Source organism: Bos mutus, chromosome 7, assembly GCF_027580195.1.
Source record: "Bos mutus isolate GX-2022 chromosome 7, NWIPB_WYAK_1.1, whole genome shotgun sequence".
NCBI lineage: Eukaryota > Metazoa > Chordata > Mammalia > Artiodactyla > Bovidae > Bos > Bos mutus.
In genome coordinates this window covers 61031026-61055619 of record NC_091623.1, presented here as the reverse complement: position 1 = coordinate 61055619, position 24594 = coordinate 61031026, and the positions used below count along the sequence as shown (strand labels likewise).

The 24594-nt window shown below is 49.0% G+C and overlaps 1 protein-coding gene across 1 annotated transcript in view; it reads left to right on the top strand.

Moving 5' to 3' along the window:
- Nucleotides 1–3289: 3289 nt before the first annotated feature.
- TMPRSS9 (transmembrane serine protease 9) overlaps nt 3290–24594 on the top strand; it is a 30270-nt gene continuing 8965 nt past the window's right edge. The window contains exons 1-10 of the mRNA XM_070373978.1: nt 3290–3431; nt 7358–7485; nt 10011–10078; nt 10187–10362; nt 11206–11247; nt 15218–15331; nt 17062–17233; nt 21511–21785; nt 23379–23515; nt 24230–24548. Coding sequence (XP_070230079.1) covers nt 3290–3431; nt 7358–7485; nt 10011–10078; nt 10187–10362; nt 11206–11247; nt 15218–15331; nt 17062–17233; nt 21511–21785; nt 23379–23515; nt 24230–24548 — 1573 coding nt within the window. The remainder of the gene's footprint in view (nt 3432–7357; nt 7486–10010; nt 10079–10186; nt 10363–11205; nt 11248–15217; nt 15332–17061; nt 17234–21510; nt 21786–23378; nt 23516–24229; nt 24549–24594) is intronic.

The following is a 24594-nucleotide window of genomic DNA, read 5'->3' as shown; positions in this document are numbered from 1 at the left end:
ACAAAAGTGAATCTTGGTCTCTTTGTCCTTAAAACATTTCATCAAGTGATTCTTAGAGCTTCTCTGGCTACTCAGACAGCAATTCAGCTCAAGTGTAAGAATAAAGGGGTGAGCATTATACGACCTTGCTCCCCACCTCTGCACTACTCCCCTTTCTTACCAACTCTGGATGGTGGTGGTGAGGTGCAGAGTGGCTGTTCCCAGTAGGACGTGTTACCTTGATCGGATAGGACATTCTGGCTGGGCCCCGGTGTGGGGTTCCAGATTTAACAGTAAACATACAGCACACCCAGATAAATTTGAATTTCAGGCAAACAACAAATACATTTTGGGGAGACTTCCCTGGCAGTCCAGTGGCTAAGACTCTGTGCTCCCAATTCAGGGGGCCTGGGTTCGATCCCTGGTCAGGGAACTAGATCCTGCATGCTGCAACTGAGATCCAACATAGCCAAATAAATGACTTGAATAAAAATTTTTAAATGCTTTTTCTTAATACAAGTATGTTCCAAATTTTGCACAAGACATGTTAGGAACTGTATGTGTCAGGTTCTCTAGAGAGAGAAGCAGTAGAATGGAGAGGAAGACAGACAGACCAGAGTTAGCTCACAATCATGGGAGCTGGCAAATGCAAAATCTGCAGGGCAGGCTGGAGACCCTGGGAAAAGTTGATGTTGCAGCTCAAGTACAAAGGCTACCTGGAGGCAGTATTCCTTCTTTGGGGGGAAACCTTGATCTTTTCTCTTAAGGCCTTCAACTGATTGGATACAGCCCATCCAAACTACAGAAGTTCATCTGCTTTACTCAACATCAACTAGTGAAATGTTAATTATGTCTTCACAGCAATGTCAGGAACCATGTTTGGTCAAAAGCCAGCATCATGGCCTAGCCCTGTGGACACACAAAGTTAACTATCGCAAGACGTTTTTGTCGTGTGTTTTGTTTGCTTGTTTGTTTTGGCTGAGCTGTGTGGCATGTGGGGTCTTAGTTCGCTGACCAAGGATCAAACCTGTGCCCCTGTACTCGAAGCTTTGAGTCTTAACCACTGGACCACCAGGGAAATCTATAGGTCTTATTCATCTGAAATTTAAGTTTGACTGGGTATACTGTATTTATGGGCTTTCCAGGTGGCGCTAGCGGTAAAGAACCTGCCTGCCAATGCAGGAGACATAAGAGATGTGGGTTCAATCCCTACGTCGGGAAGATCCACTAGAAGAGGGCATGGCAATCCACTCCAGTATCCTTGCCTAGAGAATCCGATGGACAGAGGAACCTGGTGGGCTACAGTGCACGGGGTTGCAAAGAGTCGATACAAGTGAAGCAACTTTGCACGCACACACTGTATTTTATCTGATGCGCAGACCCGCTGTCCATCCATACAGGCCTACAAAGCAGCTCCATTCCCCCCAGAGAAGCACCTGGCCAAGTGCTCACCTTCATGGAGCCCTGTCAAGGGAAGTAGAATGGGATTGTCTCCCCACTTCCTTCTGGGTGGTGTTCAAATGGGGAAGAGTGTGTCAGAGGCCAGATATGAGTCATTCTCTGCCCACGCAATGGAGGCAGCATCCATGCGGAGCAGGGGTGGGGGTAGGTAATGAGATCCACCGCTGCAGAGCCATAAAGGTGACTCATCTCCTCCTAGACAAAGGCTTCTCTGCAGGCTGAGGCTTTAGAGTAGAGGTCTGCTCAGGTCTCATGAATGGAAGGGAGTTATCCAGCCATGTCGGGGGCAGGGGTATGCTGTGAGTGGGGAGGGCTGAACACATTCAAGGCTCTTGTAGTTGCAAGGAGCAGAAGCCAACTGCCTGAAGTGAATTTATTGGCGCCTGACACAGAGACACTTCAGAGGCAGAAGTGCCGAAGTTCAGCCTGTCACTACCTCTCAGCTCTGCTCTCTGTGAACTGAGAGTCTGAGATCCTGGATCCTGAGAGGCAGGAATTAGCCAGATGGCAGCAGGCATTGTCTTCTGCCCATTTAACAGAGAAGGAAGCTGGAGGCCAGAGCTGTTAGATCTCACAGCTTATTCTTACCCTTTGTTGTTTTAGTCGCTCAGTCATATCTGACTCTTTGCAACCCCATGGACTGTGGCCCAGCAGGCTCCTCTGTCCATGGGATTTCCCAGGCAAGAATACTGAAGTGGGTTGCCATGCTGTCCTCCAGGGGATCTTTCCAACCCAGGGATCGAACCCTTGTCTCTTGCATTGGCAGGTGGAATCTTTACCACAGAGACACCATCCTCCCTAATAAGAGATTTAAAAATATATATATATAATTAATTGTTATGATGGAGTCAGCCTAATGCTAAAATTTTGCATATTCATAAAAATGCCATTGTTGTAAAGCAACTATACTCCAATAAAAATTAATACAATTAAAAAAAAACAAAACGGGACTTCCCTGGCGGTCCAGTGGTTGGGACTTTGCCTTCCAAATGCAGGGGGTGCAGGTTCCATCCCTGGTTGGGAAGCTGGGATCCCCAAAAAACCAAAGCATAAAACAGAAGCAGTGTTGTAACAGATTCAGTAAAGACTTAAAAAAAAAATTTTTTTAATGGACTTCCCTGGTGGCACAGTTCATACGACTCTACCTGCCAATGCAGGGGACACTGGTTTGACCCCTGATCTGGGAAGATCTCCTATGCCACAGAGCAGCTAAGCCAGTGTGCCTCAACTACTGAGCCTGTGCTCTAGAGCCGGGGAGCCGCAAATACTGAAGCCTGCGTGCTCTAGAACCTGGGCTCCGCAACAGGAGAAGCCACTGCAACGAGAAGCCCGAGCACCACAGTGAAGAGGAGCCCCGCTGTCTGCAGCTGGAGAAAGCCCAGCAATGAAGACCCAGTACAACCAAAAATAAAATTTTAAAAAACTTGAAAGAATGAAGCCATTGGGAATTCTCTGACAGTTCAGTAGTTAGGATTCTGTCTGCACTTTCGCTGCCACGGCTGTGGGTTCAATCTCTGGCTGGGGAACGAAGGTCTCACAAGCTGTGTGGTGCAGCCAAAAAAAAAAAAAAACCAAAGCCATTAGTTGACTTTCAGATAGCATTTAATGGATGAAGGAGCATTGTAGTCACTGTTATGCCACACCACAACATCACCTCATGCTTAATGGCTTAAATCAGCTCACATCTGTTAACCAGAGTCCAGGCTCGCCTCAGGCGCTATTGATGGCAGCTACGTTTGCACAAGCAAGACCCTTGCTTAGGGGAAGAGAAGTGCCGCCCTAGCTCTGACCTCACTTTTCTGCCTCTCTCCTGCTCGCCTCCAGGTCTCCGTCCCTGTGTCCGGGAGCCATGGAGCCCACTGCCAGTGACTTACAGCTGGTGCCTGGAGCCACCAAGGACGTCCTGGCTGCAGATGCCATGTGCTGCCGGGCGGCCCTGTCCACTGTTGTGGCCACCAGCATCGTCCTCGTCACCCTGGGAGTCCTTGTGGGTGAGTGGCCTGGGCTTGCTTGGGTCCACACACCAGGAGACTGGCAGAAAGATGCCCAGGAGTCGCTCAGGGGTGTCCCAGAGCAAAGGGTCGAGCGTACAGGCCCCGGAGGCCACCAAGAGCGAGGCAGGGGGCCCGGCGCTGGATGTTGCCCTTAGCGCCAGGCTGGGCGCTGGGAGCCTGGGCGCTGCGGTAATACCTGTGAATTTTGGGTCTCCCACATGTGGGGTTCTTAATGGGGATTCATGGCCAGGGTGAAATGGAGACCAGTAGGGAAATGGAACTTATTTTGAGAAATTTGGAAAGTCCCCAAAAATATAAGAAATGAGTGAGCAGTCATTAACTTTCCCACCTCCCACAGTCAACAGTGGCTCCCACTTTATTATTATTACTTTTTGTCATGGCACACAGCATGCTGGATCTGAGTTCCCCAACCAGGAACTGAATCCATGCTCCTGCTGTGGAAGCACTGAGTCTTAACCATTGGACCCCCAGGGAAGTCCCTCTCATTTCATATTTGAAGTCCCTCTCACTTCATACAGAATAAGGCTTCCCAGGTGGCGCTAGTGGTAAAGAACCCACCTGCCAATCCAGGAGGCATAAAAGACACGGATTCGATCCCTGGGTCCGAAAGATCCCCTGAAAGAGATGGCAACCCACTCCAATATTCTTGCCTGGACAATCCCATGGACAGAGGAGCCTGGTAGACTACAGTCCATGGGGTTGAAACGAGTCGGACACAACTGAGCGCACACCCACACATACAAAATGATGACCCGTTGTGAATGCTGTGGGCTGCAGTTACAGAAACACACGGAGGTCTTTTCATGTCAGTGGAAGGCTCCAGCAGATGCCTGCCAACTATACAGAGTTCCAGGGCTGCCCTGCACCTCCGCATGGTAGCCCTGAGCCCCAGTGCCATTTAGACTTAATTTAAATGACAGGTAAAATCCAGTTCCTCCATCCCTGCCAGCCACATTTCACGGGTGGCTCGTGGTTCCTGCAGGGGAAGCTCAGATCTAGGACCTTCCACCATCACGGGAAGTTCTGCTCTGACCTGAGCTCCTTCTGAGATATCTGAGTTTCTTAGTTCTGTGTGGAGGTGTGAAAGTCACCCTTCGTTCATGAAATGGTGATGGTAACTGGCAGTTTTGGGGGGAAATGGTGTCATGTGGCAAAATAATAAGTTGGCAACCCAATGTGGGATGTATATATTTTAATATTTTAAATGTATAGATGTATGTTTGTGAATATCTGGACTAGCTGGAAGTCTGGCATGGCTGATAGATGCCCTCTGATGGCTGTGAGGTGAAGTGCAGGAAAACTGGTTTTTGTGTGTGCATGGATGCATGCGCCGCACCCCCCCCCCCCAACCCTGTCCCCCAGCAGGTGTCAGTTTCACAACTCCATTCTAGAAGCACAGATACATTCTCGGACAACAGTTAGATCAAATCTCCAGCAGAACCTCTGAAGCCAAGGAAGGCTTTAAGAAGCACTTAAAATTTAAAAACAATTTTAAAATTACAGTTCAAATTTGTCCCCTTCCCAGACAGCTCAGAATTTTACTCAGCGGTATACAGTTTTACATGGGCCCTTGGCTGGACTGTTTCTCCAAGTGCATGGGAGCCATGGGTATTTCAGAGGAAAAGTGTGGGGCTTATTGGGGGCCCAGAGCATAAGCACTTGTGTCCACATAGCAGGGTTCTTGTTACCTTTCTTTTTAGCTCCTTGCAGGAGAAAACAACCATTTTTAGAATTGTTTTAGTCTGTTTGTTCTATCCATTCAATAAGTAAATATCTAAATATCTATCTGGATGAATATTCATTCCAGTAAATAGAGCTGGGACCTGACTTCCATAGTGTAGATGACAGCTACTTCTATTTTTAAATTAAAAAAATTTTTTTTTCTTTGGCCGTGCCAGATGGCTTGTGGGGTGTCTTAGTTCCCCGACCAGGAATTGAACCCAGGGGCACAGTAGTGCAAGTGCTGAGTCCTAACCACTGGGCCAAAGCACATGGCATGTGGGATCTTATTTCCCTGAACAGGGATTGAACCCAAGCCCCCTGAATTGGCAGCTCAGAGTTTTGAAAGGTTGCTGCTACAAGCCATGAATGATGCTGGGATTCTTGGCCTCCGGAGGAGAAGAATTCCATCTGGGGCCAGTGATGAGGCTTGATCGCTCAGAGTTTTTTGTATAATAAAGTTTTATTAAAGTATAAAAGAGAGAACCCTTTTGACCTAGACATCAGAATGGGGTGGAAAGAGTGTCCCCTTGCTAGTTTATAGTAAGGAGCTATATACCTATTAGCAGGCTGCTAATTAGAGAAAGGAAATGCCTCAAAACTGAGAGAGTTGCACCAGGTCCCTCCATCACAACATGCATTTTGAGATAGCATTGTCACAAGGTGAGTTATCCTAGGCCATAAAACAGTTGACATGAATCTTGAAGAAAGGCAGATTTCCAAGTAAGTACATAGTTTCATTAACTTAGCTTAAGAGAATATTTCCATGAGTAAAACATTCTGGTTTGTTGAGCCCTTATGTTCTGAGTCTTAGGCCAAACCAACTTGAAGAAAAGCAGATTCTAAGATAAATACACAGTTCATTAACATAGCTTAAGAAAAACATTTCCATAAGAAAAACTGCATTGGGTAGCTCAAGGTTTGAAAAAGTCAAGTTCAGGTGGAACCAGTTGTCTTCATGGCAACACAGAATTTTAAAAGAAACCTCCTTTTAATTTTGCATAGAGAAGGAAGAAAAACCTCTGACACTCGTAGTTTGTTCTGACACTTACAGTCTATTTCCTCCGCCTGGGGACCTCTAGCCTTCCTGCCTGTTACCCTCTCAGTTTTAACTATTGGACCGCCAGGGAAGTCCCCCTGTTTTTAAAATTTAGCAAGTATGATCATTTTTGACTGGGGGCCCCTTTGCCAGTCTTGCATATTTTTTGACAGAAACAGGTGTCTTCGTGTGCTCTGTAGGGTTATATTCTTTAAGACATTAATGTTCTTTGCTGTATGTGGTTCCCACAGTGTTTCCAACAGTCGGAAGCTGTGTTGTTCAGAGGGTGGCGGCATGGGTGGGGGTCTGAGGGTCCTGGTATCCCTGACTGTGGCCATGCCCCTGTCATATTAGATGCCCTCTTCCAGGGAAAGTGAAAGTGTTAGTCATTCAATTGTGTACGATTCTTTACGACCCTATGGACTGTACCCCACCAGGCTCCTCTGTCCGTGGGATTCTCCAGACAAGAATACTAGAGTGGGTAGCCACTCCTTTCGCCAGGGGATCCTCCCAACCCAGGGATCGAACCCTGGTCTCCTGCTTTGCAGGTGGATTCTTTATCATCTGAGCCGCCAGGGAGGAGGTGGGAATTGCCCCAAAGTTGAGGTAAGGTCTTTTGAGGCCATTTCAGCCATTTTTGGCTGAAGTTGACCTGGGGCCCCGGGCCAGGCGTTTCTAGGGAGAGCCAGCCTTCCCAGGGAGAGCCAGCCTTCCCCTTAAGGGAACCTGGGGACGCCTGGGGCTTTTGTGCTGGACCTGGGGGCCTTCAGGTGAGTGATGGGTGAGAGCGGATGAGGGGGCATGCAGTGACTTCCCTGACGGTCCAGTGGTTAGGACTTGCAGGGGATACAGGTTTGATCCCTGGTAGGGGAGCTATGATCCCACATGCCTGGTGGTCAGAAACCAAAAACATAAAGCAGAAGCAATGTTGGAGCAAATTCAATAAAGACTTAAAAAAATAGTCCTCTTTAAAAAGAAAAAAAAAGAGCACTGTTAATAGTCACTCAACCCCCAGGGCGTCAGCCCACCCCCATTAGTTGGGATGAGCAGCCCTGGGGTGGTGGGGGGCCTTGGAGGCCTGCTTCGCTGACTGAGCCCTGCCCCTGCAGTGGGCGCTCTCATGGGGCCCTGGTCTCGTCCGCAGCCTCCCTCTCTACACAGGGCGTCGACGTAGAGCACATGGCTGAGCTGCATGGGATCCGGTTTGCCCCCAGCTTGCAGCAGGAGACCTCAGAGTACTACCGCACGCTGACGCCCGCTCTGGAAATGCTGGTGAGGGTCCTGGGAGCCAGGGGTGGGGGCGGCAAGTGGGTGGCCAAGGGCTCTGACTGAGGCAGCAGGGCAGAGGGGAGACTGAGGAAGGGAGAGGGTCCATGGGATGAACAGGGCGCAGCTGGTGCTTTCTAGAAAGCAGGAGATGGCAGCATCAGGTGGGAACCTCCGACTATAAGACCCATAGGTCTTACTGGAAGGTTGTAAACTGCATTTCAGTAGAGAAATCAGAACTTTCCTATGTGGCTGGTGGGAATCTGAAAAGGGGCAGCCTCTGTGGAAAGCAGTGTGGCAATTTGACCCTGATGCTGGGAAAGATTAAGGGCGGGAGGAGAGAGGGGCAGCAGAGGATGAGATGGTTGGATGGCATCACCAATTGAATGGACTTGAGTCTGAGGAAACTCTGGGAGTTGGTGATGGACAGGGAAGCCTGGCGTGCCGTAGTCCATGGGGTCACAAAGAATTGGACACGACTAAGCATCATGTATGGATGTGAGAGCTGGACTGTGAAGAAAGCTGAGTGCCAAAGAATTGATGCTTTTGAACTGTGGTGTTGGAGAAGACTCTTGTGAGCCCCTTGGACTGCAAGAAGATCCAACCAGTCCATCCTAAAGGAGACCAGTCCTGGATGTTCATTGGAAGGACTGATGCTGAGGCTGAAACTCCAATACTTTGGCCACCTCATGCAAAGAGCTGACTCATTGGAAAAGACCCTGATGCTGGGAGGGATTGGGGGCAGGAGGAGAAGGGGATGGCAGAGGATGAGATGGCTGGATGGCATCACCGACTCGATGGACGTGAGTTTGAGTGAACTCCGGGAGTTGGTGATGGACAGGGAGGCCTGGCGTGCTGCAATTCATGGGGTTGCAAGGAGTCGGACATGACTGAGCGACTGAACTGAACTGAATGACGAACAGCAATACCACCTGACCCAGCCATTCCGTTCCTGGGTGTCTGCCCCAGAGAAACAAAAACGTGTGCCCACACAGAAACCTGCACATGATGCTCACAGCACCATGAGTCATGATAACCCCGAAGGGAAAGCAACTGGACTGTCCATCAGCAGATAATGGATAAACAGCTGTGAACCCTTCACACCCGGGAGCATCACCCAGCCCTGACACTCACTATGACGTGGAGAGAACACGACGCTCAGTGAGAGAAGCAGACACAGAAGGACACGAAGGGTGTGACTCCATTGACGGGAAACATGCAGAGCAGGCCGATCCACAGACACAGAGAGTGGGTTCCTGGTGGTCAGGGGCTGTGGGAGGGGATGGGGGGGTAACTGGTAATGGGGATGGGCTTCTTTTGGAGTGATGAGAATGTTTTAAAATCGTGGTGAGCTGTACAAATCTGTGAATGTACTAAAACCCCGTCTAACTGTATACTTTTAAAAGGTGAGTTTTTATGGTAGGTGACTTATACCTCTTTTGTTTTGGCTGCATTGTGTGGCATATTGAACTTCCCTGACTGGGAATTGAACCCATGCCCCCTGCAGTAGAAGCACAGAGACTTAACCACTAGACCACCAGAGAAGTCCAACTTATACCTCACTTGTTTGTTTTTTTTTTGCCCATGCCATGTGGCATGTGGGATCTTAGTTCCCCTGAAAGTGAAAGTGTTAGTCACTCAGCCGTGTCTGACTCTTTGTGACCCCATGGACTGTAGCCCACCAGGCTCCTCTGTCCATGGGATTCTCCAGGCAAGAATCCTAGAGTGGGTTTCCATTTCCTCCTTCAGGGGATCTTCCCCACCCAGGGATCAAACCCAGGGCTTCCGCATTGCAGGCAGGTTCCCCTTCCCAGGGATGGGACTCATGCCCACTGCAGTGGAAGCGCAGAGTCTTAAACACTGGACCTCCAGGGAAGTCCAAATTCATCCATTTTTTGTGTGTGTGTGTGTGTGTAATAAAGTTTTATTAAAGTATAAAGGAGAGAGAGAAAGCTTCTGACATAGGCATCAGAAGGGGGCAGAAAGAGTACCCCCAAATTCATCCATTTTTAAAGTGACATTTAGTACAGTCACAGAGTTGTGCAACTATTACCTCTAATTCCAGGAGCTTTCATCACCCCAAAAGGAAACCCTGTCTCCCCATCAGCAGTCACTCCCATCCCCTCCCCAGCCCCTGACCACCAGGAACCCACTCTGTGTCTGCGGATCGGCCTGCTCTGCACGTTTCCCGTCAGTGGAGTCACACCCTGTGTGTCCCTCTGTGTGCTTCTCTCACTGAGCACCGTGTTCTCAGGGTCCATCCACGTGGTTGTGAGTGTCAGGGCTTCTCTCCTTTTCATAGCTGAGGGATGCTTCCGGGTGTGGAGGGACCACATGTTTCTCCATCATGTGTTGGTGGAGCTGTGTTTTCACAGGCGTGCCCTGGGACTGCCCACCCCATTGCTCACTCAGCAGTGTGAACTGACTGCACGCACGAAGTTGAAGAGGAGGTGCTTTTCTCCTCCTCCCCCGCTTTCCCAGCCAGGGGTATCCATGGGGTCTCACATTTGTGGCTGCTGTTTCTGTTGCAGTTTGTCAGCAGCTTTCAAGAGACAGAGTTGGAGTCCAGCTGCGTGGGCTGCACGGTGCTGAGTTACTGGTGAGTGAGGGCCTCCTGGGGGTAAAGGATCTTGGGGGACCCCTGGATTTGCAGAGAATTCCAGCTGAGAAGTGCCCTCCCTCTCAAGGCCAATGTCCTCCCCACCAGGGAGGGCAACGCCAGCGTCCTGGTGCGTTTCCGGCTGCACTTTCTGCTGCTGGCCCTGTGGACGCCAAGCCCAGGCCTGGAGGAGCAGCTATTGCAGCGGGGACTTCATGCGAGGCTGCAGGGCCTCGGCATCCCCCTAGCCCCCTATGGCACCATTGTGTCTGCCCAGCTCACAGGTGAGTGACCCCAGGCTTGTGGCAGCCCCCAGCCCCCTGTGGCACCATCGTGTCTGCCCAGCTCACAGGGGAGTGACCCCAGAGACAAGGAGACTTTGGGAGGGATGTGCTGGGAGAGGGGAGCCAGGTGGAAGTTTCATTAAACTTGACACTTTCCATAATCGACCCTTTCCGTGATGAGGAAACATATATACATTGCTTTACCTTCAATGGTAGACACCACAGGGTGGCAACTTGTAATTATTTTCATCTTTGCTGCCCATTGGGTCTCTGTCAAGATGACTCAACCTGGCTATCATAGCACAAAAGCAGCAAAGACAATATATAAACAAATGGACACTTATCTGTGTATCAATAAAACTTTATAAAAACAAGTGGTGGGCCAGATTTGGCCCCTGGTCCCCTGGTATAGAACTAAGCGTAGCTGTTATGCTCTAAATTCTAAGATTACTGTGTGTTGGGATTTGAGAGCCAGATGTGATTTCAGAGTGTGCAGATTGAAAGATTGTTGCCTTGGCCTGGCATGGGAGGACATTTAGTCCCCTTCTACCACCCCTGATGCACTTGGTGTCTTAGTAACCTCGCCAGAGCTGAGAGAGATTTCTGCACAGATGAAATTGTTTCAGGTCCACACCATCCACTCTGGCAGCCACCTTCCCCATGCGGCTGTTGTGCTCTTTATTATGAGGAACGGAATATTTGATCTGACTTTATCTCAGTTGAGTTAAGTTAGAATTTAAGTGGCTCCCAGGTGGACAGTGCAGTTCCCTGCTTTGCAATATGATGTTGTCAAAGAAATTCGCCACTTGCTAAATACTCTTTTATCTTTTCATTTTGCTGCAGGAAGCCAGAAGGGGCCGCTGACAGAAAGAGACTTAAAATCAGGTATGTTTTGATGAAATGATAAAGAAAATGTGGTGTTTACACCACACATGTACACATATACACAATGGAATACTACTCAGCCATAAAAAAGAATGAAATAATGCCATTTGCAGCAACCTGGATGGACCTAGAGATTCTCATACTAGAAGTAAGTCAGGCAGAGAAAGACAAATACCATATGATATCACTTATATGTGGAATTTAAAAGATGTTACAACAAACTTATCTACAGAACAGACTCACAATATTGAGAACAGATCTGGGCTTGCCAAGGTGGAGGAGGGTCAGGGAGGGAAGGATTATGGGTTTGGGATTAGCAGATGCAAACTGTTGTATATAGGATGGATAAACAGTGAAGTCCTGTATAGCACAGGGAACTATTAATATATTCAATGTCCTGAGACAAAACCTAATGGAAAAGAATATGGAAAAGAACATATACACGTGTAACTGAATCACTTTGCTACACAGCAGAATTGAACACGTTGTAAATCAACTATTGCTGTTGTTCAGTCGCTCAGTTGTGTCTGACTCTTTGTGCCCCCATGGACAGCAGCACGCCAGGCTTCCCTGTCCACTATCTCCAGGAGTTTGCTCAAATTCATGTCCATTGAGCCATCCAACCATCTCATCCTCTGTCATCCCCTTCTCCTCCAGCCTTCAATCTTTCCCAACATTATGATCTTTTCCAGTGAGTCGACTCTCTGCATCAGTTGGCCAAAGTATTGGAGCTTCAGCTTCAGCATCAGTCCTTTCAATGAGTATTCAGGGTTGATTTCCTTTAGGATTGATGGGTTGGATCTTCTAAATGTCCAAGTGATTCTCAAAAGTCCTCCAGCACCACAGTTTGAAGGCATCAGTTCTTCAGCGCTCAGCCTTTTTTATTTTCCAGTTCTCACATCTATTCATGACTACTGGAAAATCCATAGCTTTGACTATATGGACCTTTGTAGGCAAAGCAATGTCTCTGCTTTTTAATACGTTGTCTAGGTTGGTCATCGCTTTTCTTCCAAGGAACAACCGTCTTTTAATTTCATGGCTGCAGTCACCATCTACAGTGATTTTGGAGCCCAAGAAAATAGAATCTGTCACTGCTTCTATTGTTTCCCCATCTCTTTGCCATGAAGTGATGGAACTGGATGCCATGATCTTTGTTTTTTGAATGTTGAGTTATAAGCCAGCTTTTTCACTCTCCTCTTTCACCTTTATCAAGAAGCTGTTTAATTCCTCTTCACTTTCTGCCATTAGGGTGGTGTCATCTGCATATCTGAGGTTATTGATATTTCTCCCAACAGTCTTGATTCCAGCTTGTGATTCATCTAGCCTGACATTTTACAAGATGTACTCTACATGTAAATTAAATAAGCAGAGTGACAATATACAGCCTTGACATACTCCTTGCCCAATTTTGAACCAGTCTGTTGTTCCATGTCCAGTTCTACCTGTTGCTTCTTGACCTGCATACAGGTTTCTCAGGAGGCAGGTAAAGTGTTCTGGTATTCCCATCTGTTTAAGAAATTTCCACAATTTTTTTGTGATCTACACAGCCACAGGCTTTAGCATAGTCAATGAAGCAGAAGTAGATATTTTTCTGGAATTCTCTAGTTTTTTCTATGACCCAGTGGATGTTGGCAATTTGATCTCTGGGTTCTCTGCCTTTTCTAAATCCAGTTTGAACATCTGGAAGTTCACAGTTCACATACTGTTGAAGCCTAGCTAGGAGGATTTTGAATATTACTTTGCTAGCATGTGAAATGAGTGCAATTGTGCCGTAGTTTGAACATTCTTTGAGATTGGGATAAAAACTGCCCTTTTCCAGTCTTTCAGCCACTGCTGAGTTTTCCAAATTTGCTGGCATATTGAGTACAGCACTTTAACAGCAGCATCTTTTAGGATTTGAAATAGCTCAGCTGGAATTCCATCACCTCCACTAGCTTCGATCGTAGTGATGCTTCCTTAGGCCCACTTGACTTCACACTCTGGGATGCTCTAGGTAAGTGACCACACAATTGTGGTTATCCAGGTCATTGAGATCTTTTGTGTATAGTTTTTCTGTGTTCTTGCCACCTCTTCTTAATATCTTCTGCTTCTGTTAGGTCCATACTGTTTCTATCCTTTATTGTGCCCATCTTTGCATGAAATGTTCCTTTGGTATCTCTAATTTTTCTGAAGAGATCTCTAGTCTTTTCCATTCTATTGTTTTCCTCTGTTTCTTTGCATTGTTCACTCACAAAAGCTTTCTTATCGCCCCTTACTATTCTCTGGAACTCTGCATTTAAATGGGTATATCTTTCCCTTTGTCCTTTGCTTTTCGCTTGTCTTCTCATCTATTTGTAAGTCCTCCTCAGACAACCATTTTGCCTTTTTGGATTTCTTTTTCTTGGAGATGGTTTTGATCATCACCTCCTGTACAATGTTACGAACCTCCATCCATAGTTCTTCAGGCACTCTATCAGATCTAATCCCTTGAATCTATTTGTCACTTCCACTGTATAATCATAAGGGATTTGATTTAGGTCATACCTGAATGACCCAGTGGTTTTCCCTACTTTCTTCAATTTAAGTCTGAATTTTGCAATAAGGAGTTCATGATCTCAGCCACAGTCAGCTCCTGGTCTCTGTTTTTTTTTGTTTTGTTTTTTTTTGTTTGTTTTTGCTGACTGTATAGAGCTTCTCCATCTTTGGCTGCAAAAAATATAATCAATCTGATTTCAGTATTGACCATCTGGTGATGTCCATGTGTGGAATCATCTCTTGTGTTGTTGGAAGAGGTGTTCACTATGATCAGTGCATTCTCTTGGCAAAACTCTGTTAGCCTTTGTCCTGCTTATAAATCAACTGTACTTCAATTTTAAAAAATCAAGTATGTTTTTTCAGCCCCTTGCCCTCTGCCCAATTTTCTCTGTTTGCAAACACCAAGAGAGGTTTCCTGAAGCTTCTTTAAGGCACACAAAGGAAATCCCTCAAACACAGTAAATGCTAGTTCTGTGCACTAGCCTTTTATGGGGAAGATGGAGTCATGGTCCTGTGTGAGCAAAGGATTTAAAAAAATGAGGCACTTTTAATTGTTCAGAGCTAAGCATAATTAGAAGAAGGCATTATATTTTTTAAGTGATGTAATGTTTTTGTTAAAAGAAAAGACAGCAAAAAGTTTTGGGGGGGCGGGAAGAGTATGGACCACCTAGAATTTCACTGCTTTAAATATTCTGATGACTGCCCTCCCAGCTGGCTCACAACATGTGTTATAACAGTGTCCACCCCTTTGTGACCTCACGGACTGTAGCCCATCAGCCTCCTTTTTCCATGGGATTTCCCAGGCAAGAATACCCGAGTGGGTTGCCATTTCCTTCTCCAGGGGATTTTCCTGTCCCAGGGATTGAACCCATGTCTCTTGCATCTCCTGCATTGGCAGGTGTATTCTTTTACATTTATTCAGCTTTACATCAATGGTTCCGAACTAGGGGTGGTCCTGCCCCCAGGGGACACTTGATGATGTCTGGGAAGCGTTTGTAGTCATGACGGCTGGGGAGCTCCTGGCATCCAGAGGTGGTGGGCTGGCGAAGCTCTCCACCCCACAGTGCCCAGGACGGCCCCCTCCCCTGCAGAGAATGACTGACCCTAAATGTGAACCTACACTTCAGTGACAAATTTTATGTTATATGTACTCTACTACAATTTAAAAAATCAATTTCACCTATTTCTTTTTTTAAAAAATGGATGGTAGAAATGTACAAGTGCACACAGGGGGCATGTATGCTTGGGTTACACAGCCGGCCCGGGTGCTGACTGGTATTCTGGTGTGTTACCTGTCTGTACTCACTCTGAGAAGATTGTTTCAGAAAAACTCAGTGAAAAGAAAGCAGAGAAGTGATGTTTTTCCTGCTCTGGAGTTTCTGCCTGGAGAGAGAAATCTCTGTGCAGACAGGAGAGATGGCGTGAGGTCAAGTACCTGGTTCTTGTCTGCCCTCAGGCCACTGTCCAGGGAATGTCTTTTCCTGCGGGAACAGCCAGTGTGTGACCAAGGTGAACCCAGAGTGTGATGACACCGCGGACTGCTCCGACGGCTCCGACGAGGCCCACTGCGGTCAGTCTGCCTGTCTGAACTGGCCCACAGGCCACATTGCCTTTCCAGGGTCAGCTGCTGGCTCTGCGCTCTGGCCCACTGTGCCCATCACATGCTGTCATGTGGGTCTGGCATTCACTGGAGCTGGGCAGAGAAAGGGAGGGAGCACCTGTGATATGACAAGAAACGTGAGCAGAAAGCAGAGGAGGGAGAGCTCGAGGTGTATGGGTGAGAAGGGAAGATATCAGGCTGATAAGAGGTCCTGGTCAAACTGTGGGAAGCCTCGAATACCAGGAACTGGAGATCTGTCCTGTACATAGTGGGGAGTCACCAAAAGGATCTGAGCAAGGGAAAATTACAGTTGAAATGTCGTAAGAGTAGTCAACATTTTTCTAACAATGCTAGCCCATGCGATAAGGCAGGAACAGTGGTATAAGTATGGGAAAGGAAGAGGGAAAACTATCAAAATTTGGGTATGATTATCTAAATGAATCAATATATTGACTAAAAGGAGATTGGAAAAATAAGACAGTTCAACAATGAGGAGGAGATAAATCCTAGCACATAAAAAAGTTATTGCTTTTCTTTATACAAGTAAGAACAGGTTAGAAGATATAATGGAAAAAATCTCACTGTTGATCAACGTGTGCTCAGTCGCTCAGTTGTGTTTGATTTTTTGTGACCCCACAGACTGTAGCCTGCCAGGCTCCTCTGCCCATGGGATTTCCCAGGCAAGAATACTGGAGTAGGTTGCTGTTTCCTCCTCCAGGGGATCTTCCTGACCCAGGGATTGAACCTGTGTCTCTCATATCTCCTGCTTTGGCAGGAAGATTCTTTCCCACTGTGCCACCTAATCAATAGGAACACAAAATAAACATTTCGTGTCTATAATAGCAATTAAATAGAATTAGGAAATGTTGCTGAAGGACATAAAAGGAGACTAAATAAACAGATATGGCATCCTATGAAAAGATGGACATATAAAGACTTGGAAACTTTCAAAATACATGGTGAAGAACACATTCATAGTGTCTGGTGCCTGGATGTGCAAGATAATATAGAGGCTGGTTGAAATTGGCAGGTGTGGTCAGGAGTCCCTGCAACCCCCTCAGACTCAGTGATTCACTGGAGGTATGCATAGAACTTGGTAAAGCTGCAGTATGTGTGGTTATACCTTCTTACAGTGAAAGGATACAGCTGAAAGTCAGCAAAGAAAAGTGCAGAGTCCAGGAGAGACAAAGCTCAAGCAAGCTTCCGTTTAGCCTCTGCCAGTGGAGTCAGGTGGACAGTGCTTAACCAATTTTCCCAGAAGCATATGTGGCATCACACACACAGTGTTTCCAACCCGGAGGAGCTCACCCAAGTTTTGGTGTCCAGAGTTTTGTGTTGGGGGTTGGTCACATAGGTACATAGCACTCATATAGCTGAGTTTAGTGTATGATTGTCTTGGATCTGCCAAAACAGAGGACCTCAGGCTCAGTGGAAGAGACAGCAGAAGTTTACTCTCTCCCTGCTCTGGAGGCTAGAAGGCTGAGAGGAAGGAGTTGGCAGGGCCAGTTCCTTCTGAGGCCGTGAGGGAGACTCTGTTCCATGTGGTCTCCCAGAATCTGGTGCTTTGCTGGTTCAGATCTTTGACATTTGGATGTGGGGACCGTGGGGATGAGAGACTGGAGACAGATGTGCCAGGATGGCCCCTGTGCAACTGCAATCCTGCCTTCTGGGGGTCCTGGTTGGTGATCTCTGTCTTGCAGACTGTGGCTTGCAGCCTGGCTGGAAGACAGCTGGCAGGATTGTGGGTGGTGTGGAAGCGTCCCCAGGGGAGTTCCCTTGGCAAGTCAGCCTCCGTGAAAACAACGAGCACTTCTGTGGGGCCGCCATCATCAGCGCCAGGTGGCTGGTGTCCGCTGCCCACTGCTTCAACGAGTGAGTCCACGTCCCTGCAGGCTCAGAGCCCACCTGTATCCCATCTTCCTTCCACTCTGGGGACTCCACTACCCTGGGAGTGTCTTGGAACTCGCTGTTTTCTTTCCTTCTCTTTTCTTTTTGTTAAATCTGAATGTATTTTAATTGTGGCAAAATATACATAACACAAATTTACCATTTCAAGTGCATAGCTCAGTGGCATTAAGTACATTCACATTGTCTGCCATGTAATCATCCCCACCATCCATTTCCAAAACTTTCTCATCTTCCCAAATTGAAATGCTGTCCCTTTAAACACTAACCCAGGGACTTCCCTGGTGGTCCAGTGGTTAAGACTCCACGCTTCCAACACTGGGGACACTCAGGTTCAATCTCTGGTTGGGAACTAGGATCCAGCAGGCCAGGTGGCCAAAAAATAAGAACCAATCAACAACAACCACAAAATATCCATACTGACTCCCCATCCCCCCCAGCCCCTGGCCCCGCCATCTACCTCCTGTTTCTGTGGCTCTGACTCCTCTAGGACCCCCTGTGAGTGGGATCAGTGTTTGTTCTTCTGTGTCTGGCTTCTCTCACTGAGCATCGCGTCCTCAAGGTTTATCCAGGCTGCAGCAGGTGTCAGTTCTTTCCTTTTTTGGTTAAATAATATTCCAGTGTGTTGTTGGACATGTCTGTTCATTTATCCATCGATGGACACTTGGGGTTCTCCTGCCTTTTGGCTGTTGTGAATAATGCTGCTACAAATGTGGCTGTGAGAGTATGTGAGTCGCTACTTTCAGGTCCTTTGGGTATAAACCCAGAGGTAGGATTGCAGGCTCATATGCTGGTTCTATGTTTTCTCCTTTGAGGAGCCGCCATCCTGTTCTCCACGGCGGCTGCACCGTTTTCCATCCCCACCAGCTGTGCGCAAGGGTTTCAAGGTTTCCACATCCTTGAGAAGTTCCTTTAACGTTTGTTGTAAAAGCGGGTGACTATGTGGGTGGTCTGGCGGGCTTGGCTGGCCACACTGCCCTGTGTGGGTGCTGTGGGCTGCTGTTTAGTGGGTCCTGGTCACGAGCTCTCTAGTTGTGGGATCCTAGGGGGCCCGGGGCTAGTGCTGACTGGCGGGTGGAGTCCAGATCCTGAAGACTGAAGTGGGGTTGTTGCCCACCCACTGGCAGGTGAAGCCAGGTCCTGGGGTTGGTGCCAGACTACTGGCAGGCAGAGCTGGTTCCTGGAGTCTGGCTGCAGGACCCGGGGATCCCAGAGCTGGTGTCAGATCATTGTTGGGGGTGGGGCAAGGGGGCTGGTTCCATACAGTCATGTATGGGTTCCAGAGTGTCCCAGAGGTTGCACTGGCTTGCTCGTGGGCAGGGCTTGGGCCTGGTCCCAGGGCAGGGTCTGGCATGCCTTGTGGGTCATGGTCTTCTTGCATCTGATGTCTGCCACCTAAGGGCTTTCCCAGTGGCTCAGTGGTAAAGAATCTGCCTGCAGTGCAGAAGCCACAGGAGACGTGGGTTTGATCCCTGGGTCAGGAAAATCCCTTGGAAGAGGGCATGGCAACCCACTCCAGTATTCTTGCCTGGGACACGGCATGGACAGAGGAGCCTTGTGGGCTACAGTCCATGGGGTTGGACCCGACTGGAGCAACTTGGCGCTCACGGTGTCATCCCCCTAGTGGGTGAGGCTGGTCTAGCAGGTTTTCTGTGGTCTTGGTCCTCTGGTTGGCAGGGCTGTGTCTACAGGTGGCTACGGGGTTGGGGGCGGGGAGGTCTTGAGGCAGCCTATCTGCCGATAGGTGGGCTGTGTGCCACCCCCCCACCCCGATTGGGTAGCTGCCTGGCTTTGGGTGTCCCACTACCTAGCACCTGCAGGCCATTGGGCAGGGCCAGGTCTTGGGGCAAAGAGCCAAGGTAGCTTCACTAACATCAGTGTTCACGTGGCTGGATGTTCCCCAGTATGCCCCTCACTGGTGTCTATGCCCCCAGGGTGACCCCACAGCTGCCACCCCCACCTCCCCAGGAGACCCTCGGAGTCCAGCAGGCAGGTCTGGCCCAGGCTTCTATCGAATTACAGCTTCTGCCCTGGGTCCCAGTGCATCTAGGGTTCTCTGTGAGCCCTTTGAGGATGAAGCCTCCATCTCCCCCGTCCTGTGAGGGCTCCTGCAGTTAAGCTCCACCAGCGTCCAAAGACAGAAGCTCTGGGGACTCCTCTTAAAAAAGTGTTGGACCCCTGGGCCAGGGGGCCTGATGTGCTCAGCCCTCTCGCTCTGGTGGGCGAACCTCTGCAAAGCAGTTATTCTCCAGCTTGTGGGCCGCGCGCCTGGGGGCACGGGATTTGACTGTGTCATGAAGCTGCCTCTCCTTGTCTCGCTGTGTCTCCTTCTCGGCGTCTTTAGTTGCAGGAGATCTTTGCTGGCAGGCTCCAGTCTTTTCCGTCGATGGCTGTTCTGCAGAGAGTTGCCATTTGGGTGTGCTCCTGAGAGGAGATGAGCTCAGGGTCTCTGCTCTGTCATCTTGGTGGAGCTCCCCATTTCTCCACAACCTTGCCAGTACTTGTTACTTTGTTTGCTTGTTTTGTTTTTTATTAGTTTATGTTTTTTGGCCACTTGGCATGCAGGATCTTAGTTCCCCAACCAGGGACCAAACCCATGTCCCCTGCTTTGGAAGTGCAGAGTCCTAACCACTGAACCACAAGGGAAGTCCCTATTTGTTTAATAATGACCATCTTAGTGGCTGTGAAGTGGCATCTTATTGTGTTTTTTTAATTAATTTGTTTTAAATTGGAAGATAATTGCTTTACGCTATTGTGTTGGTTTCTGCCATACATCAGCATGAATCAGCCACAGGCATGCTTATGTCCCCTCCTTCTTGAACCTTCCTCTCACCTCTCACTGTAGCTTTGACGTGCATTTCCCTAATGATCAGTGATGCTGGGCATCTTTTCATGTGCTTATCGGCCATTTGTGTGTCTTCTTCGGAGCGATGTCTGTTGAGGTTCTTTGCCCGGTTTTGAATTGGGTCGTTTCTGGTTGTTATTGAAGATGGTCAGAATCTTTACAAACCAGAGTGGCCAATCAGAACGGAGCTGGCCAAAGGAAGGGGAAGGTTCTGGAAGGCTCTGGGTGTGCCAGGCATTGCTAGTTGGTTGTTTCCATCTGAGGAGTCCTTGGGGAGAGGGCAGGGCAACAGGCAACGTGGACTTCCCTGGGAAACCACTGCCTGAGAATATCCGTGGGTCAGGGGGTCGCTAATTCCCAGGGTAACCTGGCTCTGGTCCCAGGAAGACTATCTGGGGGACACAGGTCACATAAGCAATGACATTCAGGTCAAGAAGAGTTGTTTTCTTTTTATCATTTTAAATTTCATTCCTCTCATCATTTTATTATGAAAATATTTCAATAGAAAAGATGGAAAAATAGTACAACAAATACCCATATGCCTGTACAGTAAGTCCCCTACATACAAATTAGTTCCATATTGAGAGCACATTCATTAGTCCAGTTTGTAAGTCTAACAAAGTTAGCCTAGGCACCCAGCTAACACAGTCGGTTATATGCTACTGTACTGTAATAGGTTTATGATATTCTTTATACAAATAATACATAAAAAGCAAACATAAAGCATAAAGAAAACATTTTTAATCTTACAGTACAGTCCCTTGAAAAGTACAACAGCTGGCATACAGGGGCACATTCGCACCTTTGAAAGTTCCCAGCTTGAAGATTTGTATGTAGGGGATTTACTGTACCTGATTTCAAAAGTTGTTACTATTTCACCATATTCTCTTTCTCTCTTACTCTCTCCATCTGGCTGTATCTATAATCTATACCCCCCACACCTCTTCATACATACATATCCTTGCCAAGCAGTTTGAAATTAAGTAGAAAACATCATAATGCATCACCTCTGAGGCACCCTTGCACATTTGGACAACTAAAAAACAGTCTTGAATACACATATACCATCACACCCGAGGAAGTTTAAATGGCTACACGGTATCATCTAGTGCCCAGTCCTCGTTCAGTGCCTCCTCTCCTCACCCTAATCCTGGCCCTGTGGATCCTGTCTTTGTTTAAAATGTTGATAATTCATGCACCGTGTTTTAATTTTTGTGCATTCGTTCTGATTTTTGCCAATGTTTCATGGAAAACATTCCCATCAGTTTCCATGGCTGAGTTGGGGGGCACCTGCCTCTTGGGTAAGTGCCCCGCTCCCCTCCCCACCCTTCCCACCCCACCCCTACCCCCCGGCTCCAGCCTTGGTGCGCCTCTGAGCCAAGGTCTGTCTGCCCCGCAGATTCCAGGACTCCCCGGAGTGGGTAGCTTACGTGGGCACCACCTACCTCAGTGGCTCAGAGGCCAGCACGGTGCGGGCCCGCGTGGCCCGGATCATCACACACCCATCCTACAACTCGGACACAGCTGACTTCGACGTGGCGGTGCTGGAGCTGGGCAGACCCCTGCCCTTCAGCCGGCACGTGCAGCCCGTGTGCCTGCCGGCTGCCTCACACATCTTCCCACCAAGGAAGAAGTGCCTCATCTCAGGCTGGGGCTACCTCAAGGAGAACTTCCGTAAGCACCCACCTCCTGCAGCTAGGATGCCAGCACAGCACAACCAAGCAAACATCACATGGTCTGGCCTGGTTAGCTGCGAGTTCGGTATTTGCAAATTCACCCACTTGCGAAAATGCATCTGTCCCCCCAGGTGGACACTTGTAGGGGACTGTGGTCATCCACAATGTGCGGAATCTTCTCAATGAGGTGGCGGAGCTTGGTGACCCCCTGCCTTCTTGGCTCTGCTGAGACTGGAAACTGGTGTCCTTTTTCTGGTCTATTCACCACCATGGTTTTTTTTTTTTTTTTTTTTTTTTTTTCGTGCTTTCTGTGGCAAGTTTGACTAAATCTAAACAGGCCCCAAGCATAGAGCTGACGTGCTGACTAGGGTCCTAAGCGCAGGAAGGCTGGGATGTGTCTCATAGGGAAGAAATCCATGTATTCAATGAGCTTTGTTCAGGCAAGGGTTATAGCGCTGCACTATGGACTGTGAGCTCCCTGTTAGTGAATCAACAACACAGGATAAGTGAGGTGTCTCTAAACAGAAACACACGAACTGTCGTGAGGTTATGTGTGGATTGGCTGTGACCAGGGTCTCAGGGGAGCCTGGCCCTGGGAGGGTGGGGCAGGTTCACTATCAGTGTAGGGGTAACTATGTCAGATCAACTGTGATTGATGGTGAGAGGTGCTAGGAAGGAAACAAAAAGGAGTTGGGGTCGGGGACATCTTTAGGAAAGGGCCTGAGATGGTGGTGCCTAATATAAGATCAGGCATCCCTATTCCAGGGGTTGGGCAGCAGGCCATTCAGAGAGAGACCCCTGCCCACACGGAGCCCCCAGTCCAGGCTGGCACTGCCTGCTGGAACTTCTGTCGGTGGCAGACACCCGCCATGTCTGTGCCATCCACTAAGGGAGTCAGCAGGCCTGTGACCGGGGTTGGCGTGACTGAGATACTGAATTCTCCGTTTCATTTCATCGTGATGAGCTTCAGTCTGCATTTAAATAGCCTTACGAGGCCAGTGGCTATTGTGTTGGACAGCACAATTTCAGGGGCAGTAGACAGTAAACAAGAAAAGTGACAGATGGTGACGTACCAAGTGGAGTAAAATCAGGCAGGGAGGCAGGGGCAGAGGGCTGCAATTTAAAATAGGAGATGAAAGGAAGAAGGCAGACAGATTCCACAGGGACAAGCCTTGTAGGCAGCTGGAATGGCATGTGCAAAGGGCCTGGGGTAGCCAGGATAGGTGATCCAGGCTTGGGCATTCAGTTCAGCTGGGGGTAGGGAAATGCCCTGGAGGGTTTGAGGGAAGGCTACCTAATTTGGTTTAATGTTTAGTCAAGATAGGACTACTGCCAGGCTAAGAAAAGTTTCAAGCAGGGAAGTCGGGGCTCAGGCTGGGTAGGTTTGGGGAGGGGAGGGAGGAGCCTAATCTTGAGATGTCCAGGCTGGGAGGGTAGTCAGTGGGCACTGGTGGGCCTGGCTCCTTTCTGAGCTGGGGCTGCAGCAGGTCGACCGCATGGGGTGGGGAAACAAGCTCAGGTTCCCAGCTCGGGGGTGTGGACTGCCGGGGTCCTGGGGTGCTCCCCCCTCATCTCTCCCCGTCCCGAGCAGTGGTCAAGCCGGAAATGCTGCAGAAGGCCACTGTGGAGCTGCTGGACCAGGCCCTGTGCACCAGCCTATACGGCCACTCACTCACCGACAGGATGGTGTGTGCTGGCTACCTGGACGGGAAGGTGGATTCCTGCCAGGTGAGCCCAGCACCTGGGAAAGGGGCCAGGGGCCCCAGGGGACGCCCCACCAGCCCCTGAGGTCCTGGGAACAGCCCCTCATCCTCCCACCCGAGGCTCCCCTCTCCCAGAAGTGGGGGGGTCTTCTGTCTCTGGTCCACCACCAAGACCCTCTGCTGGGTTGGTCACATGGCTGTGGGTTTCCTTTTTAGTTTGTATCTTTGCTGTCCTTTCGAAGGCCTGGTGGGTGGGGAGAGGCTGCTAATGAGCTCTGGTTGCCACGTGAGAGCGGAGACTGGAGAAAACATCGGGAAATAGCAGGAGAGTGCTTGTGTTTAAGGACGTAAGAGTGCACGGTGAGCTGGGTGTGAGGAGGAGGCAAAGGAAAGCAAGACAGGAGGATGCTGTGGCTGCCTGTGAGATGACTGGAGGTTCCTAAGCCACTGGTGATACTATCCAAGATCTATGGGGCTAAGGAGAGGAGGGGATATTGTTTATATGGGCTGGGTTTTTAACTGCCAGTGGTGGAACTGAAAGAGGCCTTAGAGATCCAGAGTCTAAGTGTCCTATTGTATTTTTTGAGGCGGAGACTGAGGTTCTGAGATGTGAGTTTTCAGCTTGTGAGGAAACACATCCCACAACCAGGGCTCCCCCTGTGACCTGTAGCTCTGGATCTGGGGCCAGATGTGGCTGGGGAGCCCCAACCCCTCCTGAGGGTGTGCCTCTGTCTCCCAGGGTGACTCGGGGGGCCCCCTGGTCTGCGAGGAGTCCTCCGGCAGGTTCTTCCTGGCTGGCATCGTGAGCTGGGGAATCGGCTGTGCGGAAGCCCAGCATCCAGGGGTCTACGCCCGAGTGACCAGTCTGCGGGACTGGATCCTAGAGACCATCGCTTCTGCAAGCAAGCCTCCAGCCCCCACAGTGGCTCTCGCCTCCACCACTCTCAGCACTGCCTGGCCCACCAGCCCCAAGAGCCTGGTGACTGACACCCTCACCAAACCCACACTGGCCCCTAGCACTATGCCTCTAGACTTGGCCACCGCTTCTAAGCCACAAGGTATTTTCTGGGGAGACAGCAGCAGTGTGTGTCTGCTCTGCACAGG